General features: G+C 30.4%; 5 protein-coding genes across 14 annotated transcripts in view; 3 read left to right on the top strand and 2 right to left on the bottom strand.

The window, feature by feature from the left end:
• Positions 1–417: 417 nt before the first annotated feature.
• LOC105200317 (acylamino-acid-releasing enzyme) lies at positions 418–9,942 on the top strand. 9 transcript variants are annotated; one of them, XM_026140086.2, is made up of 16 exons: positions 418–778; positions 1,257–1,377; positions 1,607–1,681; positions 2,312–2,529; positions 3,326–3,489; positions 5,608–5,756; positions 5,884–6,145; positions 6,256–6,407; positions 6,967–7,135; positions 7,233–7,487; positions 7,573–7,710; positions 8,701–8,921; positions 9,001–9,080; positions 9,156–9,203; positions 9,385–9,603; positions 9,685–9,853. In XM_026140086.2, the coding sequence occupies exons 3-16, from the start codon at positions 1,667–1,669 to the stop codon at positions 9,791–9,793; spliced, it is 2,199 nt and encodes a 732-aa protein (XP_025995871.2). In that variant the 5' UTR covers positions 418–778; positions 1,257–1,377; positions 1,607–1,666; the 3' UTR covers positions 9,794–9,853. The 9 variants fall into 9 exon arrangements, with proteins under 9 accessions (XP_025995871.2, XP_039309608.1, XP_025995870.2 ...); XM_026140083.2 differs by having other exon boundaries at positions 420–778; positions 2,297–2,529; XM_039453671.1 differs by having other exon boundaries at positions 420–778; positions 1,215–1,377; positions 2,297–2,529.
• Positions 9,820–24,592, bottom strand: part of LOC105200308 — a 27,531-nt gene continuing 12,758 nt past the window's right edge. The window contains exons 1-4 of one of the 2 annotated variants that reach the window (XM_011167784.3): positions 14,827–15,142; positions 14,304–14,536; positions 12,821–13,091; positions 9,820–12,609 (exon numbers count right to left, since the gene is read on the bottom strand). In XM_011167784.3, coding sequence (XP_011166086.1) covers positions 12,152–12,609; positions 12,821–13,091; positions 14,304–14,536; positions 14,827–14,920 — 1,056 coding nt within the window. In that variant the 5' untranslated portion in view covers positions 14,921–15,142 and the 3' untranslated portion in view covers positions 9,820–12,151. Of the gene's footprint in view, positions 12,610–12,820; positions 13,092–14,303; positions 14,537–14,826; positions 15,143–24,592 lie in introns of those variants that run through there. The other variant, XM_011167785.3, reaches the window with a different exon arrangement.
• Positions 15,309–19,215, top strand: LOC105200312 (cilia- and flagella-associated protein 65). The gene is made up of 3 exons (XM_026140090.2): positions 15,309–15,461; positions 17,279–17,498; positions 18,726–19,215. The coding sequence occupies exons 1-3, from the start codon at positions 15,363–15,365 to the stop codon at positions 19,085–19,087; spliced, it is 681 nt and encodes a 226-aa protein (XP_025995875.1). The 5' UTR covers positions 15,309–15,362; the 3' UTR covers positions 19,088–19,215.
• LOC113005076 (cilia- and flagella-associated protein 65) lies at positions 20,795–23,003 on the top strand. Its single transcript, XM_026140088.2, has 3 exons — positions 20,795–21,215; positions 22,114–22,320; positions 22,597–23,003. Exons 1-3 carry the CDS (start codon positions 20,915–20,917, stop codon positions 22,827–22,829), a joined length of 741 nt encoding a protein of 246 aa, XP_025995873.1. The 5' UTR covers positions 20,795–20,914; the 3' UTR covers positions 22,830–23,003.
• The window catches only part of LOC105200314 (tRNA (guanine-N(7)-)-methyltransferase), a 37,833-nt gene continuing 35,221 nt past the window's right edge, over positions 21,981–24,592 (bottom strand). The window contains exon 8 of the transcript XR_005575581.1: positions 21,981–22,269. The gene's annotated coding sequence lies outside the window, so the exon portion shown is untranslated. The remainder of the gene's footprint in view (positions 22,270–24,592) is intronic.

Raw genomic sequence — 24,592 nt, 5'->3', positions numbered from 1 at the left:
CAAAACCCTCCCGGTGCTCACGCTTGTCGGAAACTCGGAATAGGAGGCAACGGAGAAGCTGCGAAACACGATTGAACGCGACACGACTTCCTACCATGCATTCGACGCGACGGATGTCGGTATAAAGGCCGACACTTCACTTTCGACAGTCCACAACACTCTCGAAACACTCGTTCACACTCGGTCGCATCAAACACTCGTACGGAATGACGAGGATGCGAGTTGAAATGCGCTGCGACGCGCCGCGACCTCTGCCGTGCTCTCTAGCCGACCGACTGCTGGCACTGCGTACTGCGTAGCTGCGTGACTGGCGCGTGATCACCCCCACGCGCTTGCGCGCCGCTACGCCGCTACTACGTAGTACGCAGTGCCAGCAGTCGGTCGGTTAGGGGGGATCGGTGGAAAGGCATGGCGCGTCGCGGCGCATTTCAACTCGCATCCTCGTCGTCCTGTATATATGAGTTCTTGACGCGAGCGAATGTTTCGAGAGTTTCGTAAAATGTCGGCCGTTCGTATCAACATCCGTCGTCAGTTGGATACGATGCATGGTGCGAAGTCGTGTTGCGTTCAAACGTGTTTTGCATCTCTCCGTTGCCTCGTGTCTCGAGTTTCCGACGCGCGTGAATACTGGGAATGTTTTAAAAGTGCCGAAAACGAAGGGTCATGCCAAGTGTGAATCAAGACGAATCGTCGTAAGGAGGATTTTGGATTTTTCGAATGTTCGACAGCAGCGTCTGAGACCTGAGACAGAGCTGAATGGAGCGAACAGCGGCGAAAGGTGGGTCAATCTGTATACTCATCTGTACTCGTATCTACTGTTTATTTGCCTCTACAATTCGGTATTCGCTCCTCGTCCTCATTGCATTCGCGTAAATTATCGACGATATTGGTGCGGCGAGATGAATCAATTAGTCGCACGAAACTTTAGGAGTTAGGACAGGAACGATTGACTTCGTATACGCGCACTCGGCGTTCTCTTCGCCAGGTGTGCAAACAGTCGGACGACGTTAAAAAATATAAATGAATTAAAATATGAGTCAAATTGTCTCCCTATAACACGCGATATCGATTCGATTAATCATTTCTAGCTTTCGAAACATCTAGCCACGTTGTCACACGTGGTTATATGCAATAGCTACACCTATTCATATACGAACGATATTCATACAAGCAACTTATTAAAAAGATGTGTAAATGTATAACTTGTTTTATAGTTAGAAGTTTCTCTGTCAAAAACATTAAAATTTCTCCGTCAGGGATGTATCTATATATACACGCATACACCATGGTGCAAAGAAATACATGAACATGACGCGACGCCGGTAACGCAGTATGACGCAGTATCACCTTTCGATCGTTCTTATAACCTTATTTCGGGTGAGTGTCACATAAATAAACATGTATTTAATAGTTTGTTTTTTATAGCCAATTTACATTGTAATACAATATTTCAAATTTTCCTTACTTTAACGTTTTGTTTATCATAATGCAATAGCAGAAAGATAAGATACGGTGTATTAAAATGCAAGTTGTGTCATTTACATAAGATAATATTCGTTATCATAAGATAATGTACGGTACATAAACGAATTCTCTTGAATTACAGACGTTTCATGAAACGCTTACCTAAGTAGCATTCGTATTGCAAAGAGACAAAAGATTCAGGATGGCATTGGGACAGGTATGCAATGATTTCCTATACCATACAACCGTATTCATAGTTCTTTCTTGAGAAACAAGGATTCCTTGTTATTGTCTGTCTTTGTCTCACGTACTACGTTTTACCCTATGCAAAACAAAGACAGCCAGAAACAAGAAATCCTCATTTTTTTAAGGAGGGACTATGAATATGGGTATTAGTTTACACCAAGCACTTTGATATGTGTACTAATCCTGCTTAAAAAGTTAGATAAGAAATGATAGAAACATATAGAAATTTAATAGAAGTCTATAAGTTTAAATAAAATTATTATATAGGATTTCTATTAAATTTATAAATGTTTTTATTATTTCTTATTTGGTTTCTTATATTTTTTTAAGTTGGGAAGCAAATATTTACAGCGTTACATACAAGTGCTAAAGATGTGTACTATTTTGATTCAATATGTCTGATACATATTGTATCAGACTAATATGTCATCATTTATATCATTGAAGTAAGTTAATTTATTACAAATGTTATACTTTATTCATATATCAAATGACTGGTATAAACTAAGTTTATATTGCTGATATTTCTTGCAGTAAATTTTTTCTAATTGAACAATGCACAATTGTGCAAAATAATTGTGTCCAGAGAGCATCTTTGCAGGTAAAGGAATTGGTGAATTTATACAAATCATTAGCTGCATATCCATCCTTGAGCAGTGCACAGATTCTTGGTACTACAAGTGGCAGATTGTCCATACAAGGCTCGTGGTCACAAAGAAATCTGGAGAGGAAGACAGATCAACGCTTCTTACAGAATTATGACTTAAACTCAGACTTGACACCAGTTTCTATTGGATTTCCAGTTGATATTACCACAGAGTATGCTATTGAGATATTTTAATAATTACAGAATATTCAATATTGCTTGTAATTCAACAGAGTTGGAAAGTAACTTATTACTTGTATAGAAATTACTGAAGAGTTACTCTTAGAGTTACTCTTTTACAATAACTGTAAAGTTATATTTTTTTTAGTAATAAGTAACTAATTTAGTTGTTATTTTTATAGTAGTTTTATACATATTTACAAATTTATTCATTAACCATATAAACTCTTCAGCAAAATAAAATAATAGTTTATCTTCAAGAAAGCTAATCATTATGCAAACATTACAGTTGAAACTTTACCCTTTAAAACAAGATATTTACAGCAATTTTATTACAAAACTAAAAGAGTTTGAACATGCTAAACTTTTTAACTGAAAATATTGATCCTATAATTTTGATTCTATTTGTATATATTAATTTAATTAATGTATATTAAATATGTTTGATTTTAAGTTCTTAAAATAACTATGATTTATTATAAAATAATGTAGCTTACGACTGTTTTGTATAATAAGCAAAATAATTTATTAATGTTAGAAATAATATAAAAAGATATTTGTATCTATTTAAAATAGCAATACATAAACATTACAAGCAATTAACAAAAAGTAATCCAAGCGGTTTGTTACTTTTTAACTATAACTAAAATTTGTTATTTTTTAAAGATAACTTATAACAGTAATTAGTTAACTTTTTGAAAAAAAAACTGTAAATGTAAACTAAAAACTGTAAACTAATTACGTCTACAAAGTAACTTTTCAGCATTTAAATATATCTATTTGAAATAGGTTGATGTCCACCCTAACAAAGAATGAAGAACGTAGAGCTGTGCTGCGACAAGTCACAATTGATAATTCTACAAAACAGTTTATAGAAATCTGGGATAAGCAACATTTTGTGAAGAATTATGATCTGTCTGCTCTGGATGTCCATGGCGATGTTTACACAGATAGTATATAAACTATCACCTTTTGTCTTACATGAGGTTTCCAACTCAGAAGTTTAAAAAATTAAAAAGCTTGGGCAATACGAAAAATATTTTTTGACAATAGAAAAAATTCTGATAAATAATTAACTGATAATACAAAAAAATATTATTTGGCAGTAGAAAAACTCATAATAAATAATTAACTATTTTTTACTGCCTGAATTTACTCTAAAGCTAAATTCAACTTTTAAAAATTTACTCATTTTTTAATTTTTATTTTATTATTAAACAATGTTTTGGTAATTTTTCTAATTGATAAAAATTAAAAAATTTTTTTCAGAACCTTTTCTATTTTAATTTTAAAAAAATTTTTAATATGAAATTTTGTTTTATCTCCTTTTGTCGATATAATAAAACAAATACGAAAAATAACTCATTTTTTGAAGTTAATTTTATCTCTTCAAGATACATTCTGGCAGTAAAAAAATACAGTTTATTGTACAAAATGATTCCTAAGTGATTACAAAATATTTAAAGAGATATTCTTTGGTTTTTTTATAAAGAAAAGGTGAACATATATCCATAAAGTAAAAAGATATTGGACCATTACTGTAACAACACAAATTAAACAAGAATGCTTTCTACGGTCGTAGCTAGATCTTCATGCTTGTATTATTTGTGTGATTTTATATACTTTCTTCAAATTCAATAAACTGTGCCCCGAATTGTTTTTTCGGTTCATAACGTAGCTCTACATTGAACAAGATTTAGTAATATCACGTATTATTTAATTGAAATTAATATTAACTCCCTCTCCCCTGAAAAAAACTAAAGAATTTATTGCGAAAAATATCACCTCAGCCAGGGTTTTTTCAGGGGGGGGGGGTTTAATATTAATTTCAATTGAATAATACGTGATATTACTAAATCTTGTTCAATGTAGGGATGTGTTATGACTGAAAAAATAATTCGGCGCACAGTTATTAAATTTGAAGAAAGTATATAAAATCACACGAATAATACAAGCACGAAGATCTAGCTACGACCGTAGAAGCCATTCTTGTTTAATATATTCGTAAATTTTTGTCATCTTTTAAAACTTTATTTTATCACAAAATTAAGATTTTATTTTCAAAACAGAGTTTTGACATGAAAGTTAAAAAAAAATACATAAAAATTTTGACAATTTAAAGAACGATTTATTTAAATTTAGTACATGATATTAAGAACATATTTTAATTAAACATTTTTAGATTCACGAAAGACGTTCGTACGGATAATCATATTAAATTTTTTAAATGGAAAAATAGTGAATGGCTATTTTTTTTCTCAAAAGTTCAACAATTTTTTGAACTAAATTTGAATGAAACTTTAATTTTGAACTAAAATTCTATAAAAACTTACTTACATTTTGTTTATGCGGTTAACTTTTGAGTTGAAGTAAAAAATTAAAATTATAAATTATAAATATCATTTTAGGTATCAATAATTTTAAATAAAAACAAAAATAATATCAACAAAAGGTCCTTAATGAGCAAGTAAATTTTAGATTTTATATTGAGAGCATATTAAGTTTAATCCATGGTTTCTTACAACTTACAAAAATCATGTGAATGTTTTGGCTTCGCTAATTGTAAGTTCCTTATTTGCACAAACAATCAACAACAAAAGTCACTTACTAAACTTTAACATAATTACAACGAGGTTTAAATTTCATATAGGTCCACATTCACAGTTTCACAACGTAAAATTTTTCTATACTTAAAGTATTAGTAATTTGTATAAAAAATACATGGTTAAAAAAAGGAAAATTTTATACATTATTATGAATAAGTTGCTTTTTTCAAGAAGTTAATTTTGTTGAGTGTCCAATGTATTCAAATAAAACCAAACCATGTGGATCTCCTCATTATTGTTAATTGATTTAAAGAAAGATAAAAAACGGACCGAACTGAAGTTAAATTATCAATAACTTTAACTCGAAAACATCTAGCCGCATGAAGCAACATAAGAAACAGTTTTTGCAGAGTTTTGCTATATGTATTGTCAAAACTGCATAAATATTTTAATTTCCGAATGGGAAACCTTTGTTTATCAAATTTTTAATATTTTAAATGTATGTTAACTATGTGCTTCTTTCAGTGGAATTTCGTTCATTTGAGTGGTCTCCGGATAATACTAAGATTCTATATATAGCAGAAAAAAAGCTTCCCAAGTCAGAACCGTTTTATAAGCAGAAGTCATTGGATAAGAAAGATAAAGAAAAAAAAGAGGATGATGAAGCAACGGTGGTAAGATTTATTTCTTGTTTCGTTAAACAATTATATACATTTTGTATATATATATATATATATATATATATTTTATATGTATATATATATATATATCTTATTTTATTATTTGATTTTCTTGATCCAGGGTAACGAATATATTTACAAGCCACACTGGGGAGAGCAATTAGTAGGTAAACACCGACCTGTTGTTGCTGTCCTTGATACGACGATGGACACCATTACTGTGTTACCTGGAATACCAGATGAACTATCTCCCGGCCAAGTAATCTGGACAAAAGATCAAGATATAATCGGGGTTGCTTGGAAACATGAGCCAATATACTTAGGCATTACTGCGTGTACTAATAGATACTCTTGGATATTTGTATTGAAAAATGGAGAATATCGTAAGGAACATTGAAATTATTAGTATAGAAGATATATATGTAATAAGTAAAAAAGTATATATGAAATATATATATAATAACAAGAAAAAACAATAACTTTTTTTGTACAGGAAATTTGTCTGATGAAGGATGTGCAGTGCACAGTCCTAGAATCAGTCCTGATGGAAATTATCTCGTATGGTTGCAGAGGGAAACAGGTGCTGTGCCACATCATAACGTACACAAGCTTATATTGCGAGATTTGAGAATGGAAAAAGATCATGTAATATATTAAAACTAAAGATTTAATTAATTTAATTATAATTAATAATATTAATAGCATTACATTAATTAGAATTAATAAATAATAAGTATGATTAGGGTCGATAAACTTGTCAAACATATGAGGAAAACTTATATCGATCTTGTGGTTTTTATGCCTTTTAGTCGAATTGATGATACCTGTATAGAATGTATGGAGATCCGGATTCAAATCCTAGCTCTAAGGTATTAGTTTTCACAATAAATTCTTTACAGTGATGTAAAGAATTCTGTTAGATGTTCATGAGCATCAATATTATTAAATTGCTCGTTAATTTAATTTGTGACATAGTGTGCCTGATTTCATTTTATTTACACAAAAATTATTATAAAAAACAAGATTAATCAAGGATTACTGCAAAATCGATATTGGCTTTACTCGTTTATATAATTAATATATACAGATTTTAAATTAATTAAATTTAATTATTGAATTATTAAATCTTACTAATTATTATCAAAAATTAAATAGAAATACGTTTAATATTCTAAATTTTCAAATTGTTTTATTTTATATCTAGACTATCGAGATTGTGGAAGCAGTGGGAACGAGTAAAACAATTAATCACAGCAAGCAATTTTATGGAATATATGGTCGTTTACCTCGTCGTTGTTGGAGTGACGATTCTCAGTACTTATTTTTCAGTACTCCACAAAAGAACAATATCGTCTCATATATCGTGAATATAAGTAAGATAGTAAACTTTTATCTGTTAGACGTTAGACTATAATTTAACATATTAATAGATTTGTTGCTATTTAAAAACATAATAAATTATCTTTGCAGATACAAAAGATATTACTGAGATAAAAAATGATAAAAGCAGTCTTTCTGTACTGGATGTAAAGGGGAATGTGATTGCGTTTCTAAACACGTCTTTATTGCAACCTTCTAGCCTTATGGTAGGTCGTTTTGAAAATGAAGCAGCAAATAGTGGCGATATCCCCAAGATTGCACTTACAACTCCAATGAAAATTCCTGGTTTCGAAGAAATGATGTATGAGCAAAATGAATATAGTTATAATAATGACGACAGCATAAGTAAGTCTATCATGTTATTATTTGCATAATTTTTTTAATGCATCTATTTGAGTTTTCTAATTTTTCTAAGTTTTCTAATTTTCAGAGCAATTTAACTATATTTATTTCGGTCGAAAAAGTGGTAAAGTTCAATCAGTACCTTTTATAGTTATACCACATGGAGGACCTCATAGCAGTTTTGCAAACACATTTTCTCTAGAGTCGGCTTTCTTTATATTAGCAGGTAAGTTATACATTTTTTTGCATAACATTTGAAACCAATTAATATTGAATTCAATCCACTTTAGCATAGTAGATAAGAATCACAAAAGGTTGAAAAATGAATAAATAATGAGATGAATAATGAGTAATGAGTAAAATAAAGAATAAAAAGTTTTTATTCAAACATTCAATAATAACAAAAGACGATTTTGACTTTACTCATTATCAGTCATCATTAGTCGCAATTAAAAAATAGCTAGATTATCAGAATTACTAATAAATTAAGACATTGAAAACGAATGTAAAGCGTTGGATAAAATAGATATAAAAAAAACCAACCACATTAAAGGTCAGACGTATACATATATAATATAGATGAACACAAAATAAAATTAAGACAAAATGAAAAATCATGGACTTCATTTTTATTGCACAAACTTTTCATGGAAAGTGTGTCTCATTTTGTCTTAATTTTTTTATGTTACATTTTTGTTATTTTATCTATTTTATCTAATGTCTTATTATCATTTTAATATCTTAATTTATTATTTATTTTCATATACTGTTGATCAATTTTTCAATTACAGCTGATAATGACTGAGTAAAATCGAATTTATCTTTATTATTATTGAACATGTGACTAAAAACTTTTTACAATAAATTATATATGTGTATATATATATATGAATATAGACACATGTATAGAAACACATTGTATACATATGCATACACGTATAATATGCAGAATATGACAAAAATCAGAGGAAGGCCAATGAATAATCATAGCAACATCTTAGTGTTCAATAATATTTCTTGTTTGATTTTATATACATTTTCTAGTTCTTCAAATTATCTACCATTACTTTCGAAATCTTGAAATTGTTTTTAAATTGAACAAGAATATTAATAGTAAAAAAATTTTTACTTTTTTTATGTTACTCATTTTTTGACCTCTCTTTTCCATGTTTCTTAATATTTAACAATTTTACTATATTAATTCTGCATAATTCAGGTTTCGCGGTAGTGCTAGTAAACTATCGTGGCTCTACGGGGATGGGCAGCGCGACGGTAGAGTATCTTCAAGGAAAAGTCGGAAATGTGGATGTGAAGGATTGTATAACTGCTACGCAGGAAACGATCAAGAAATATCCCTGGCTTGACTCTAAACGCATAGGTCTTTGCGGCGGATCTCACGGTGGATTCTTGGTAGCACATTTAAGTGGGCAAGCTCCAGTAAGCGAGTTTAATAATAATTTTGTACAATCCATTTTATTAATTTGTATATTGTAAAAGCTATTTTTTTACATTTTAGGATCTGTTCAAAGCGGTAGTTGCTAAAAATCCAGTAATCGATATCTCAACCATGTTCGGTACATCCGACATTCCAGACTGGTAAAGAAGCACTCAATATTAATAACGATATTCCTCACGTCCTTTCAATTATTCAATCCCTTATTTGTATTTCAGTCGCAATGCTCTGACTAAGGAAGAGAAAATAGCGTATCTTCGTAATGTGTAAGCTTAATCGTTATCTCAAATGTACCAATAGTTGCGACTAGTCTAAGCTTGACTGAAATACATAGTCTTCTTTTTGTCTAAATGTACATAAATTATTTGTGATGAGGATGTTTACAAATATATTTGTATTTATATCAAGTGTTTATTCACATTAATGTGATGTAACTTTTTATTGCAGGTGCGGTGTGGAGGCAGGTATTCTTTACAATATCATTACCGGTCCTTGGCCCGAAGACATCGACATGCTCGTAAAAATGAGAAAATGCTCACCCATCATACACGTAGATAAAGTTAAGGCACCGACCTTGGTCTGTATTGGAACAAAAGATCTGCGAGTACCATCTTCTCAAGGAACGATGTGGTACAATCGGCTCAAAATTAACAAAGTGAAAACTAAGTAAGTTGGCAATCATGTTCATATTAAACATGTAAAACATGAAAAAACTTGCGTCGTTAGAGATTTAATTTCCTGTTACAGAATGCTCGTGTACGATGACAATCATCAACTGTCAACTGCATCAGCTGAGATCGATCATATTATCAACGACTGTCTTTGGTTACTGGAACATACATCTAAAGAATCCTAAGACAAAAAATAAATTGCTGCATTTGATTATGTGTGTATATATACATAGATCTTTATTATCACAAATTGAATATTTACAACTTTATTACATACATTTTATAAAGAGATTTACATAACATTCAATCTCCAAAAATATACGCACAAGTCTAAGATTTGTATACATTCTATAAAATTTTTATGTTTTATATACGTACAAAAATTATATACATATATATATAACATATATATGTATATATAAGTCGCGCATACTCAAATAAAGCAGCCCTTAGACGATCAATATGTTGTACAATAATCTTCTGAACAATTCCAAACAAACTTAATATAATCTTCAGACGATCCATAATATTGTGCAATAAATATTGAATGTCTGGGAATTGCTTAAGACGTAACATCAAAGTATGTTACAATACAGCGAGTTCATGCACCATTCATTTCGCGAATGATTGCCTATGAACACAATAAATCAGATTCCTTTTATTTCGAGACAGATATTATCATTATATCAAATATTGTCGCAAGTAATACAATGCATTATAACTTAAATGTAAAAAACTAATAGATGTAAAACTGATAAGATAGAGCTTTATATTTAACGTATTTAAAAAATACGTTAATTAATTTTGTTATAGAAAGTTGTAATATTTACTAACAAAAGAAGATTCAGGTATGTACTAAAAATATATAGTAGTACATATTTACAATTTGCGCATTAATGACCGTCTCATTAGTCCAATCTAATTTTTGTATTATTAAATTTCGAGAGTTCAATGTTATTACAATTATGAATTATTACATCCAATTCTATATCTTTGTATTGAACTTTCCAAAATTTGCAAGATACATATACATGGATCTTCCCTTGTAAGAAGCTGTTTTTAGACCTTTGTTTTTTGTGCTATTATCGATGAATGAAAATGTGTATTATTTCTTCAATATTTGTTAGAAAATAATACAAAACATAAAAACTCACATTTAAAATTCCTGTTTTCTAATTGTAGCCATAAGTTCATAAATCAGAAGTGAGAATTGTCATACAAATTTTTTTCTTACAATAAGCTATTGAACACTAGTAGTGGCATATGGAAAATTTAATTTATTTTAGTGTATATTGGAAGAAAAATTATACGGTTCCTCATTTCTGATGTAATAAAACAATAAAACTGCAAGGAGGAAACAGAAAATTTTAAAACTATACACGTATAATAGAGTGTTCACTACTGGAAAAGAACCAGAAAACCTGGAATTTTCGGAGAATTAATTTTTTTATCCTTGAAAATTATGGATTTTTATTAGCACTTAAGAAAATTTTTAGAAAACTTTGAAATTTAAATTCTATCTTTCTGACAAAATTATTTTGTGACCATTTTTCTTGATGCAAAATCAATTAGCAATAAATATGGCATACACGTTTACGTATATTTTCTTGTAATCCACGAGTTTTTATAAGAAAACTAGTGACAATACATCGTTTTAAATTGGCACTGTGTGTTTAATCACTTTTCGAATTCTTATACTTCTAATGAGCTAAATTTGTGTACTGCGGACGCTGTATGCCATATTTAGTTTATATTATTTCTTTATGATTATATGATTAAGGAATATTAAAAGGTATATAAAAAAATAAATTTATTTCAAAGCTGCATTAAAAAATTCTCTGACATGGAATTTTGAATAAAATTCTTAGAAAATCCGAGAATTCTAGGGAATATTTTTACAAAAACACTTTTTGAATAAACACTCTGATATAAGAAAACTTTAAAACTATACATAAGTAAAAAAAAACTTAACTGAGCTATCTATTCACCACTGCATTTCGCATAATCTCACTAATATACAAAAAGAAACAACGAATATGTGTTAATATGACAGTACTGCATATAAATGTACTGTATGCAGGGGTGCATTTAGATATGGACGGCGGATGAGCAATATTGATGCTCCAATAATAAGGAATTACTTTGGTCAAAATGATTGAAATCGATGCATGCAATAATTCGTTGATTTAACACTATCTTCATCCATTATCAAAGAACGGACAAAAAACATAGTGTCGTGTACTTCTCGTATCTCAGTCACAAATGACTTATTTATAGTATTAATAGCGCAATAATCCTAAAGCTGCGAATTTAACTCACACGCCAGGAAATAACGATTACAGAATCGAAATTGGCGCATGTAACTTTCGTTAATTTATTATAACGTTTTTTTAATAATAAAATCCTGCTCGCACTTTGCAGAACAGTGTACGCGTAGAGGAAGATCGATCTAATTATGTCATTAAGTGCGCGACAACGCAGCGTCTAATTAAAACATTAGACGGTATGTTTAATGCATTTAGTTCATACTCGGATACGATAACTTACGATCTGGCAGGATTACTCTGTTCGGGGAACAACGAGTCGTAACTGGGTGGCAGATCTTTGTCTGCGACGGGTGAGGACACGGCAACCTCCAACATAGGGGCCGTTGGCACAGCGCGATTGGACCCTTGACTTGTGTCCGCATCCGGCAGAGAAACTGGTCGCGAGCACACGTTCGGACCAGCACAGTCTGACGACCAGCACAACTTTTGCGATTTCTTACAGATCCACAGACACATAACGAAAATGATGAAACAGAGAATCATTGTGGTGACCGCTCCTACAGTGACTTTAGTGGCGGTATCGTCCTTAGGATGCCGATCGTTGCCCGCGCAATTCTCTTCGTCTGAACATATGCCGAAAGGACAATTGTAAACCTTGTCGCATAGGTACTCCTTCCGTATGCAACTGTTATTTCCAACCAACTTGTATTGGTCGAGATCTACCTGATTGCAATCTGCAAATGAGTTATCAATAAGTTAATGTATCTATGATTCACGTTTGTTACATTTTATACCAGGGTCTAATTTATAATAATTTACATTGCTTATATTGTCTACATGGAAAAGATTCGTATTAATGTAAACAATAGGTAAATAATCCATATAGATGTAAAATCTTGAAATGCACAACACAACCTTGTTTAATATAAATACGTTAAAACGTACTTTTGTATGGGGTGTAAGCTATAACAAGGTCCAGGTTCTGATGCGACGGTGCTTTGGAAATGAATATTTCGGTTTCTATCATAGACTGCGTATGCCATGGTTTTCGTTGTTTAATGGGATCGTATTCTGCATACATATCATAATTATATAATCGGCTATCGCTTGTTTTACCCGAATTGTCATCAGGCTCAGGAACCGGAAGATACGTTATTCCGCTGCGATCTATCTCCCCGCAGAATTTGTTTGTATAGTGACCGTCGCTTCTCTTGAACTAATATAAAACAATAATTATCGTTATTATTATCAAGAGTTTTTCTAATTTTAAGAATCAAAAAAGATAGAAAGTATCATCAGATAGCAATGTATTGCTGACATATTCCCAATTATATGTTGCTCTCAGAATTGCAGCTCACATTTGTTAAGTAAATTGATGCCTTTACGATATGACAACTTTAAATTTCCCAACATACTAACAACTTTGAAAATGTCATCAAACGGAAGAGAAATCATCTTAAAGCTTGTTTTTTGTACAATAAAAATGAAACATTTTTACATTGTATTGTTATATGTGATGAAAAATGGATTCTCTTCGACAATCGCAAGCATTTGATACAATGATTGGATAAAGATAAAGTGTCAAAATATAGTCCAAAACTGAATATTCACTAAAAACAATATCTAATAATGACTGTTTGGTGGTTCAGTGCAAGTATTATCCTTTATTCTAAACCTGGTTAATTAATTACAACAAATTGAATAAAATGATGAGGAAACTGAGAACTTGTGATTAATCAGCCGAGATTAGTCAACAGAGATAGGGTGTTACAGGAAGAGAAGAGGGCGTTACAGGAAGAGAAGACGGCGTTATAGGAAGAGAAGAGGAGAGGCTAATCCTCTTGCAAGATAACACTGAACCACATATTCCATAAATAATGCTGCTCAAACTACAAGAACTAGACTCAGAAACTCTCTGTCACCTATTATATTCACCAGACCTTATACTTTCTTCCATTGCATTGGACCATTTATAAGGAAAAATATTCAATTCTCAACAAGCTAACATTACAATTCACTTCTTTGCTGTTGGTATAAACAAGCCACTATTAAGATAACAAAACTATGTCAATAGTTTAGGCATACACTTTAATTAATTGTATTGCTTTTTGTTTAAGATATAATACATCAAACTTTTTATTTGAAATTGGACATTTATATTCGATGACCTATATAAAGTTGTCAGCATAAGTAATCACCCTTTAACAAAAAGAACTGGTAAAACGTTTCAATGAACTGATTACCATATCTAATATTTCATGAGTTTATTGGAACACTTTCTCAGTTCTTTTTAAGGGAGAATGCAATTTTATTTACAAGCACTTTATTATCTGGTTACACCTTATTACAAGTTAAACCAGAATTAAAATTAAAATTAATTTATATTGGTGCAAAATTAGATCTAAATAAATGTAATTTATCTACTTACCCGTACATAATCGATACACTGATCGCCCTCGCGGCGGAAAAGCATCTTCTGAATAACCGCGAAGAGGCCCTCATCCTTACTGGTCTTGAAGACAAATGTGCAGTTGCGATTAACCTTGACATCCCAATAATCAAACATGTGACGCGGGACAATAATCGCCGCAGCACTGTTTTGCAACTCGAGCGTATGCTTCTTATTCAGGGGATGACAAATTCTTTCGTTCTCGAGGCGATCTATGGAACAAAACAGTATTGTCAGGTTATATTTATAATAAATATAAGCAAAAATTAAAGTATTATAAATCAATATAATTCCTAAAAAATATTATAAATTTTTCTCCCCTAAAAACTCCTCTCTTTTTTAAGTTACATAATAATAAATTCAAAATTGGAGTTAAGTCTCCCAACCTAGCTACTTTAGGACGAAAACACGTAAAAGTGAGGTTAAACGACTGAGGTTAACTGGCGAGAAGGAAAAGGAGAATGTTTTCTGCCGAGTTGGACGAATGTTAAGTTGGACTTACACTCGTTATAATACTTGTAATTGATGTTACGCGCGCACGAGCACAGGTGCACGATCACGATCAGCAGGTAGACGACGCCTGCGTCCCGGACCATCTTCGGGTCGCGATCGCGCGAGGCTGGGTGTCACAGAGCCATACAGGACGCGTGTGGAACGGCCAGGTCTCGCGGGCGGCGATGACGAGCAATGACGAGAAACGCTGCGACGTGAAAACGCAGCGACGACGGAAGATTATTTACGTGGAGTCGAGCAACGACACCCGGATTGCGCGTTACCGTAAGATGCGTCAGCGTCACCCATCCGTCTCCCCCACGGGGGTGACCAAACAAGTCCCGACGATCGACGACTGACGAGTCGACCGATACCGCCGCCTTCGAGAGAGTCAGACATCGATCGTATGATCGAGACCTCGACGAGAGATTCCGCGGCCCGCTTCTCAGAGCAATCGGAGCTGTGGCTGTGACTGTGAGCGAAAGAAAGGGAAAGAAAGAAAGAGAAACATTGCTCAATCATCAGAGATTGGAACGAAAAGAGAAAATGCTCTGTGATGCGAATAGAAAAATCCATGTGGAATTCGGTGAAGTCGAAACGGGCGCCACGGCTGTCAAGTGGCTAGAGATAGTCAACGAGAGTAGCGTTAGTGTTTGATTCATTTCTACGTTTAAAAGTGATTTTAATCAAGCTTCAATTAATTTAATACAAAATGCATTTAAAAATTATCTACACTTTTTTATTTAGAAACGAAGTAAATTATTTGTTGCATATCTTGAACTATATAAATAAATGATTTTTAGATATGTCTAAATGTTTAAAAAAAAAGGTAATATAATGTCCGACTTTTTATTTATGTTTGCAAGCGATATTAAAAACTTTAATTAATTTAAAAAAGATGCATTTGAAAATGATTAAAACATTATTTTTTTAATTTAAAACGAGAATAGATGATTTTCTGCTCATTGGAACTGTATAAAATAATTTTTAGATATATTGAAAATCTATAATATTTATACATTAAAAAAGAAGTTGCACGTTAGTATCTGATTCCTTGTCTAAAAGCGATTTCAACTAAACTTTAATTAATTTAAAAAGATGCAGCTGGAAATGACTAATTAAAGACCAATCTTTATATGTTATTTACTGCCCTGTTCCCTCTGTTCTTGTATATACATACAGTGTAAAATAATATTTAGACATGTCTAAATATTTAAAAAGGAAGCTGTATTGTGTCCAATTCCTTCTGCATCTAAAGAGCAATTTTGATTAAGCTTCGATTAATTTAAGAAAATGCATTTAAAAATAATCAATTTTTTTATTTAAATTTATTTTATTTTAAAAATATCAAATTTTATTATTTAAAACCAGTAAATTGTTTTCCGCTCTCATTAAACTGTATAAAATAATTTTTAAATATGTTTAAATGTTTAAAAAGGATATTGTAATAGTGTTTGACTTTTTGTTTATTATGTCGGTAAGCGATTCCGATTAAAAACGATTTTGACCAAACTTTGATTAACGTAAAAGGACATTTTTAAAAATGTTCAAAATATTAACTTTTTTAAATTTAAAAACACAGTAGATTATTTTCTGTATACTTTAAGCTGTAAAATAATAAAATAATTTTCGGATACATTTAAATGTTTAAAAAGATGTTTGTATTAATATCCAACATTTTGTTTATGTTAAGAGCGATTTCAACTAATGTCTGTCTCCAGTAATATTAACCTTTAATCTGGATTTAATTTATTTTTTATCCTTTTCAATCCTAAAAATTAAGAAAAGATAAAAACTTAAAATTAAATTAAAATTATTAAAGTTAATCAATGACTTAATTAAGGCTCTGCAAACTAAAGTCAAAAATTAATAGTGCTAATAAGAGAGCCAACATAGGATAGTTGAAAGAGTATATATAATTTTATTAATTTAAATTCTAAATAACAATTAGGTGACAATGTAATTTAGATAAATAAAATTTTATATACATATACATACATACATACGTATATATATATATATATATATACATACATACGTATATATATATATATATATATATGCTTATATTTACACGCGACTATTCCATATTAGCTCTTATATTAGCATTTTTAATTCTTTGATTAAAATTAATTGATGGAAAAAAACATTGAAACTGGTTTGATTAACTTAAGAAGATACATTTGAAAATAACTCAAGTGTCACATTTTTTAATTCAAATAAAAAGTAGATTATTTTCTGCATATTTTTTTAATTATATAAAATAATTTTTAAATGTTTTAAATATTTAAAAAAAAATTAGACATTTAATCTTTTTGTTATATGAATAATTAGAATAATGCGGATAATGAAGAAGTAACAAAAATATATTTTTCTTTTATTTGTCATTTGCTTATAAAGCTTGAATATTTATTTTCTAAAGCAATTACATTGTTATAAGACTAATTGATGATGTAATACAGATTGAGCAGATTTACGAGGCTCGAAGAGATGCGACTACCAATCCGCTGGATCATGTGTTTGAATTATGTAGTTACTCTTGGTCTTTGCTTCCTGGCCAAACGTACAAGTGCAAAATATACTATCGGCCGTTCGTGCCGTTTGCTGTAAACGTAGATTACTTTACAATCGTGGATTCAGCTGGCGAACGTGCGGAAATCCAAGTCCGTGGAACATGCATCGGTACGGAATCCTTAATATATGTTATTTGGGAAAAATATCTTTCGCAATTAAAGCTTCTTATAACTAGAAGCAAATCTGATCAATAACTACTTTTTTATGAACTAATTAATTTTCATTTAGAAATTAATTTTAGTTTACTTAATTACAGTGTTTGCCATTATTTTTATGAAATTATCAAGTTAATCATCTATATAAAAAAATAGTTTTATCTTGTTTTTATCTAAATAATGTATATTATTTTTATTTTGATCTTAGATAAAAGAAATGTTATTTTTTTCAAATTATATAAAATAATATGAAAAATAACGAGAATAAAATTGTAATGATGAGACTATAGTCTCAATACTTATATAGTCTCAATCTTCAAGTTATCATTTATCCTAAAAAGAAAATTTTTTAAAGAGGTAACTCAGATGAGAACTCCGTTTATTGCCAATATAAAAAATCTATAGCATATAAATTTTTAGTATTGTTAGTGTATACCAGAATGCAGCCCAAATTACACAGATTAGTAATAATGCAATATCAAAATTGTCCCAAAATTATAAATTTGAAAACTTTTACCAGGAATTTTGTTAGTTATTTTGTGAGTTATATATTCCTTTTATTTTTTAAATTTTGACTTTATTTGCGTTCTGATTTAAAAAAGAAATATTTTCTTAATAGATTCGATTATTTAAAGAAAGAATTTTTGTTTTTAAGAAATACACATTTAAAAATAAAAATATGAATATATCGTTTTGATATCCTAAATTGTTTTACTCAACAACGATATTTTCTAAAAGTTTATCTAGATTAAATTTTATTTTTTTATTATTAAAATTAAATTATCTTTATTATGTAAGATACATTTACATGTGTTTCATCTTATCTTTATCTAAATAATTTTAAATTATCTAAGCGCAAAGCTACTTAATTATAACTCTCTCTTCCTCCCTCTTCTTTTTTTTCTCCTTTATTTTATGCAGTATTCAGCTTAACTTCTCAGGGGCTCAATTGTTAAAGTGTGACAGACATCAAAAGAATCGGAGAGAGATAATTACGGTTTTATTTTTCCATTGAGAAGCATACGTCATTCGAAGTCCCGGAATAGATTAAGTCCCGTTGCATTTAAGTATTTTAAGTTATGAGTCATTAATTATCCGGATACACATATGTCCTAAAATTGCGATGACACTTACGGTAGACACGCGCCATGTGACGTGAATTGATTATTTACGTGCGCAGGACCTGTGATCTCTTTGTCTACCACGAGATTAATCATGATGTGTACGAGCGAGAATCGCGAGGCGAAGAAACGAATCAGGCTTGTCAACGATTCGAACGCTACAGCAACTTTCGTGTTTGACATCGATCTGCTTATGAGACCGTTCCAAGCAAATCCGCAACACGGACAGATCGAACCCCGTTCTCGCAAGTGTGTAACGATTATCTTCGCGCCGCGGAAGGATGGGATTTACGCGTGCCACTTTCCGTGCTTAATCCTGAATCATGTAATGAAAACATTTGAATTTTTACAAACAACCCCGATGGAAGTATTTACTGAAAGCGTAATAAATAACACTGAAATATTACTGAATTACATATAAAAATATCATTTTCAATGAAAATTAAACCATTTTTAGTATCATTCTATTAAAATTTTAATAATACAATAATTCAATATATTCAAGACGTTAAGATTATATATTCAGTAAAGTTTAAAATAAAATTTAATAAACGCAATAAATTTAATAAAATGATTTAGCAAAATTTATTAAAATTTAATATTGTATATGAATGGATCAGAATAAAAGTATGTCTTCAAATTATAAAGAAATAAAAAAAATTCAATACACTGTAAACCAAGTGGCAAAAATCAACATGTCTCACATTCTATGCTACCCATCCTATACTTCACCATAAGTATATTAATATAGCATGAATATATTCTTTGTTAAAGGTAACTGCAACTAAAACTAACGTAGGATCCGCCGCCGCGCCGTCGTTACCCGATATCTCTTTTGATAAAATTTGTTATCGAGAAAGCGCGGCTGTTACAAAAGAAAATACCGCGCCACAACGCAGATACTCCGGTTAGATAAAGAAATATTTCTGAGAAGAGCGGATGCGATGAGGTACGTAGGTCTCTGATATATGTCACCATGAGAACTGACATGAGTTTCGCGGAATGATGCAAGAGAGATGGCGATACTTCGGCTGATTAAACAAATTGTTCCGCGGAAATTAATGCTACAGTTAGATAAAGAAGTTGCGGATGAAATGACAGGTAGGTAAACATCGGCATTTCTCTTGCATCATTCCGCGAAAATTTCCTCCATGACGGCACAAATCAGAGAAATTAAAAACAAATAATGTACGCGCCGATGTATACCTACCTATCATTTGCAAACTTCATCCGCAACTTCTTTGTCCTTTTGTCTAACTGGAGCATTGTCATTAGCTTCAGAGTCGCAATTTATTTAATCAACAAGTATTGGCGTTGCATCATCCTGCAAAGAATCTTCCCATGGCGACGCATATCAGAGGATCATGTATCTTAAAAACAGATTATGTTCGCGCCGATGTTTATCCATCTATCATGTTATCCGCAACTTCTTTGTCCAATCGTCATTGACTTCCGCTGTCCGCAACTTATTTGTCCCATTGTGAAAGCAGCCGAAGTATCGGCGCCTTTCTTGCATCACCCTACGAAAATCAGCCCCTATGATGGCACATATAAGAGAATCATGTACCTCAACATTGCATCCACTCTTTCCGGAAATATTCTAACCGAAGCACTCGCACGTTTTCTCGATAAGCAATTTTATCAAGAGATAGCATGCGGTGACGACCCCGCATCACGCGAAAATCGCCCCATCAGGTTTTCGAGGATATTCCTCTCTCCTCTGTCGACACGGTTCACAGAACCGTGTTTAGCACAACATGTTCGCGCAGATTTTTAAGTAAACTATCAGTACCATCGACAACGATTCCTGGAACTGCACGTGACGTCCTCCGCCATCTCCCCCGCGTCTCCATTTCCCTTGTACCTCACGGAAGATCTAGTTTAAAACCGGTCTATATATTCTGCTTCCTTATGTTAATGGACTAATCAATTTTCTTATGCACATTGGTTATGCAGCTATGCAACCAATGTTTGAATAGATCCTTAGGGACACCTTGAACATGAAATTTTTTTACTAATTCTCACATTAAAACATTTTTCTTCGCCTCACTTATTTATAAGTATTCAAAATAATTGAAAATATACATTTTTTATTATAAGGAACTTATAAAATTAGCGGAAACAGCACTCTGTCAGACCGCTGTTTACACATGGTACGCATTCATCACTAGTTACAATTTAAGAATTAAATGCGTTTGTAACATTTCATTCATAAAAAAAAATTTCTTATGTATGTAAAGTATTTATAATGATACACATTTTACAGAAACCGATTATCATAGAACTATACGGCTATTGCTGCAAGGCGTTACGTAAGACTTGTATACAAAGTCGATTTACTTATCCTGCGAGGTTGAAAAATGGCTTTGAAGGATACACGAGCGATACAGTCGTCACTGCGCAAGATCTACCAGCAATTTCTTCATCTAAAAATTGCATTGACTTCGGTCAAGCCGACGTGGAGGCGGAAAACGGTGCTCGAAGAATTCCGGAAACCCTGTGTCTTACTAATCACAGTCAGTCTGACGTATTAATTAAATGGAAGGAAGGTAAACGCTTATCGAATCATTAATATTAATATGCTACCATTTACTATTTTTTATCTTGTAAATTGTGAAATTATTTTAAACGGACGTAGAAATTATAAAGTTAAATACTGTTATAAGCACACAGATTTATTCTTCCATAATTAATTAATTAAATGATAAATAATTTTGTACTTGTACACAAAAAATATAAATTTTATCGTTTAAAAATGTAATTACTATATTTACTTTTATTTTTTAAAAACTATTTTTAATAATAAATATTTTCTTGATAATAATTTTAAAATATACTTATCATACAAATGAGAAAAACTCATTATTAGACATTAAAAAAAAATTATATTCTTTCAAAGAACATTATAAAATTGTATCAAAAAAAAAAATTCAAAATAATAAACAAATCAAATATTCGTTTTAGCTTAATATTCTTGATTTATAATAAATTACTATTTATATAAAATAATTATTTCATTATTATCAAAAATTATTATTTAAGAAATAACAAATTTCTTATAAAGATTATAATTTATGATTTATATTTACTATCATAAAATTAATATTTAATTTAAATATCGATTAACTTTAACAATGATTAAAAATTAATACGTTTTTTCAAAATATAATTTAATTAATATAATATTTAACATTAGAAAATTAATATTTAATTTGAATCATTAGTTAACGAGTGTTTAATCATTTTTGTTATAATCTGCTAGATCAATTTCAATTAATACTACGTTTGTAAATCTGAAAAAGTCGAGGTAGTCGTAAATAGAATGACAACTATATATTTCTTAATAAAGATACTTTGACAAACTTATAATACATTTGAGAATAAATTTCTGAAACTTTTGAAATTTTTAAAATAAATAATTGACGGTATGTATTTTTCTGTGTGCAGATGATGAAGGAATTTTTGACATAACACCTGCTGTCGCGAGGATACCGGCGAGCCAAACGGCTTTGTTCGAAATCGCATTTAGTCCCAATCGAGGAAGCAGTCTCTTTGGGAATGACCTCATTGGAGATGTTTTTGTCGAGCAGCAAGAAGATCGCTCTGAAAAAGAAACCTTGATATTCCCTACAATCATGTCCGTGCGGTTAATTGGTGCGTGTGTATTCTTTCTCTCTCTGTTTCTCACGTTTGCATAACATCAAGATTATACTGAAAAAGAAGTTTTTTATATTGAAATAAATATAATTATTTTAATATCATGATTTAAATAAATATTTGCTAATATAAAATAATTTATTTTTATATTTAGGAAATATTTTTTTTAATAAAGAAAATGATAGGATAAACATATTTACTTATATACTTATATACTGAATATAAAAAATCTTGTTCAGTGTATTTATAATTCAATCTATCCTTTTTACACAGGTCACTCTTTTCCTGTTTTCTCTGACGGTTGGATTCCTCAGTACGAGATACCTCATGTAGTTAAGATGCCTCCTTGTGTGCCGTTGTCACCCACGTACACAACATTTCTCATACGAAAATACGGACATCTCCCACTGATGTATCGCTTCGTACCGCCGGCATCGAGTCACTTCGTCGTGAAGCCGATGATGGGCATAATTTATCAGTATTTACATTTAGTATTTAAAATATAATATTTTATATGATTCTAATTACTTGGAAATCTCACTACAAATACTTATTGTACGTAATCAGTGATATGCAACCTTTTGTAAACTAAAAGCCATTTTCAGAAATAGTCTTGCGTGCCGCATACACACACACACACACGCGCGCGCGCGCGTGCGCGTATATTTATATTAATATAAATACATATGTGTGTATAATAATTAAAAAAATTTATTTCTTAGTACTAATAAGAAAATAAAAAATTTCAACCTAACTTATAAAAATTAAATTTTCTAAACATATTTATTTATGAAATAAACTACATTTTTAAATTTAATTTCTTAAAAAATACTTAAAAATGCAAAAATAAAACTATAGAACTATAAACATGTATTACGTATTAATGTGATATTTAATGATTATGTGTTATATTTGATTATGAAGTGAGCGGCAAATGATTTATAAACTGGCCGCATGCAAGTTGCATATCACTGTGCTATATCATGTTTGATTATCTGGATATTTTATTAATCAGCTGATTAATTTCTTTTAAGGAAATAACAAAAAATTTTCTTTAAAAATAGAAAGTTCCAATAACATACTTGATTTTGCAATAAGACTTTTTACAAAACCTTTTTTTTATTATTAACTAGAAATTTTTCAAAATTGTAACAAAATCAAGCAATTTAAAGAAAAAATTTATTGCAATTCTGTAAATTTACAATCTTTTTGCATCCGAAATTCGGATTGCATCCAATCGTTTGTTTTCTAGCATCTCATCCTCAAAACATATTTCATTTTCTACGATGAATTTTGAATTCGAGACAAAATTGAGATAAGATTTTTGTGTTAAGTTTCAAGCTAAGACGAGATTCTGGATTTTAAATTCTCGAAATGCTTGAATCACGAAAAATTATATTTGAGACTCATCGATAGAGATGTCATGTATACGCATCTTTATATATGGGTAAAAATCGAATTCATATTCAGCGTCATAAAGTTCACAGAATTTTTTAATAAAGTTCATAGAATAAAAAAAAAACGTTAAACTTGTCATTACAGAAAATGACTAGTTTGAAATTTGTTTTTTAACTAAATTATTATTTTTGAATTTTAGGAACGTATTAATTCATGTTTTTCTACTGGTAAAATATAAAAATACTATCATTTCTAATTGGCTGATAAAAAAATAAAATATTATTAATATTCGAAAACAAATATATTATCGGTAGTAGCTATTTTAAATTTTGATTATGAGAGCGTTAATGTTTATGACATTGCATTTCGAAGATTAACTTTTCATGTGTTCATGTGACGATTAGTAACGTTGTCTTTTCTAGCGACTATGCTATTCATGTGTTTGTATATCGTGATTAATTTCACTTGAACTCTACGATATATTGCACCTGATAAATCATTCAAACATATTTTGCTACATTTAACAACTTTTTTTTATTTATAATTATTATGTTTTAAGTTTCCATCCTTTTCTTTTTTTCTTTTAGTACGTTTTTTTTATTATTTAAAGGTATATTCTTTTACTCGAAGAAAAGGTAATAATATGGCGTTTATTTATATTTTATACAATAACTCTATTAATATTTAATATTTTATATTGAAACTTGAACGATTATATTAGTCAAAGTGTTTAATAGATTCTAAATTCAAAGTGAAATACTTATTACGTAAAACATGATTTATAAAAATATGACAACACTACATAATAGGTGGAAGGGAAAACATGATAGTAACATGTCATTCCAAAAATAAATTTAAAAAATTAATTTTG

This window comes from Solenopsis invicta, chromosome 9, assembly GCF_016802725.1.
Source record: "Solenopsis invicta isolate M01_SB chromosome 9, UNIL_Sinv_3.0, whole genome shotgun sequence".
NCBI lineage: Eukaryota > Metazoa > Arthropoda > Insecta > Hymenoptera > Formicidae > Solenopsis > Solenopsis invicta.
The sequence above is the reverse complement of the archived record's forward strand: the minus strand, read 5'-3'. Positions and strand labels throughout refer to the sequence as shown.

What these genes read in the sequence shown, in the direction of transcription:
- LOC105200317 (XM_026140081.2), top strand. Translation starts at nt 2,134, where the DNA reads ATGTCATCATTTATATCATTGAA. An exon ending in AGGATGATGAAGCAACGGTG is followed by an intron (nt 5,757 to 5,883) that starts GTAAGATTTATT and finishes TTCTTGATCCAG; the next exon opens with GGTAACGAATATATTTACAA. An exon ending in ACATCCGACATTCCAGACTG is followed by an intron (nt 9,081 to 9,155) that starts GTAAAGAAGCAC and finishes TTTGTATTTCAG; the next exon opens with TCGCAATGCTCTGACTAAGG.
- LOC105200312 (XM_026140090.2), top strand. Translation starts at nt 15,363, where the DNA reads ATGCTCTGTGATGCGAATAGAAAAATCCATGTGGAATTCGGTGAAGTC. An exon ending in AGATAGTCAACGAGAGTAGC is followed by an intron (nt 15,462 to 17,278) that starts GTTAGTGTTTGA and finishes GATGTAATACAG; the next exon opens with ATTGAGCAGATTTACGAGGC. An exon ending in AGTCCGTGGAACATGCATCG is followed by an intron (nt 17,499 to 18,725) that starts GTACGGAATCCT and finishes TTACGTGCGCAG; the next exon opens with GACCTGTGATCTCTTTGTCT.
- LOC113005076 (XM_026140088.2), top strand. Translation starts at nt 20,915, where the DNA reads ATGATACACATTTTACAGAAACCGATTATCATAGAACTATACGGCTAT. An exon ending in ATTAATTAAATGGAAGGAAG is followed by an intron (nt 21,216 to 22,113) that starts GTAAACGCTTAT and finishes TTCTGTGTGCAG; the next exon opens with ATGATGAAGGAATTTTTGAC. An exon ending in CATGTCCGTGCGGTTAATTG is followed by an intron (nt 22,321 to 22,596) that starts GTGCGTGTGTAT and finishes CTTTTTACACAG; the next exon opens with GTCACTCTTTTCCTGTTTTC.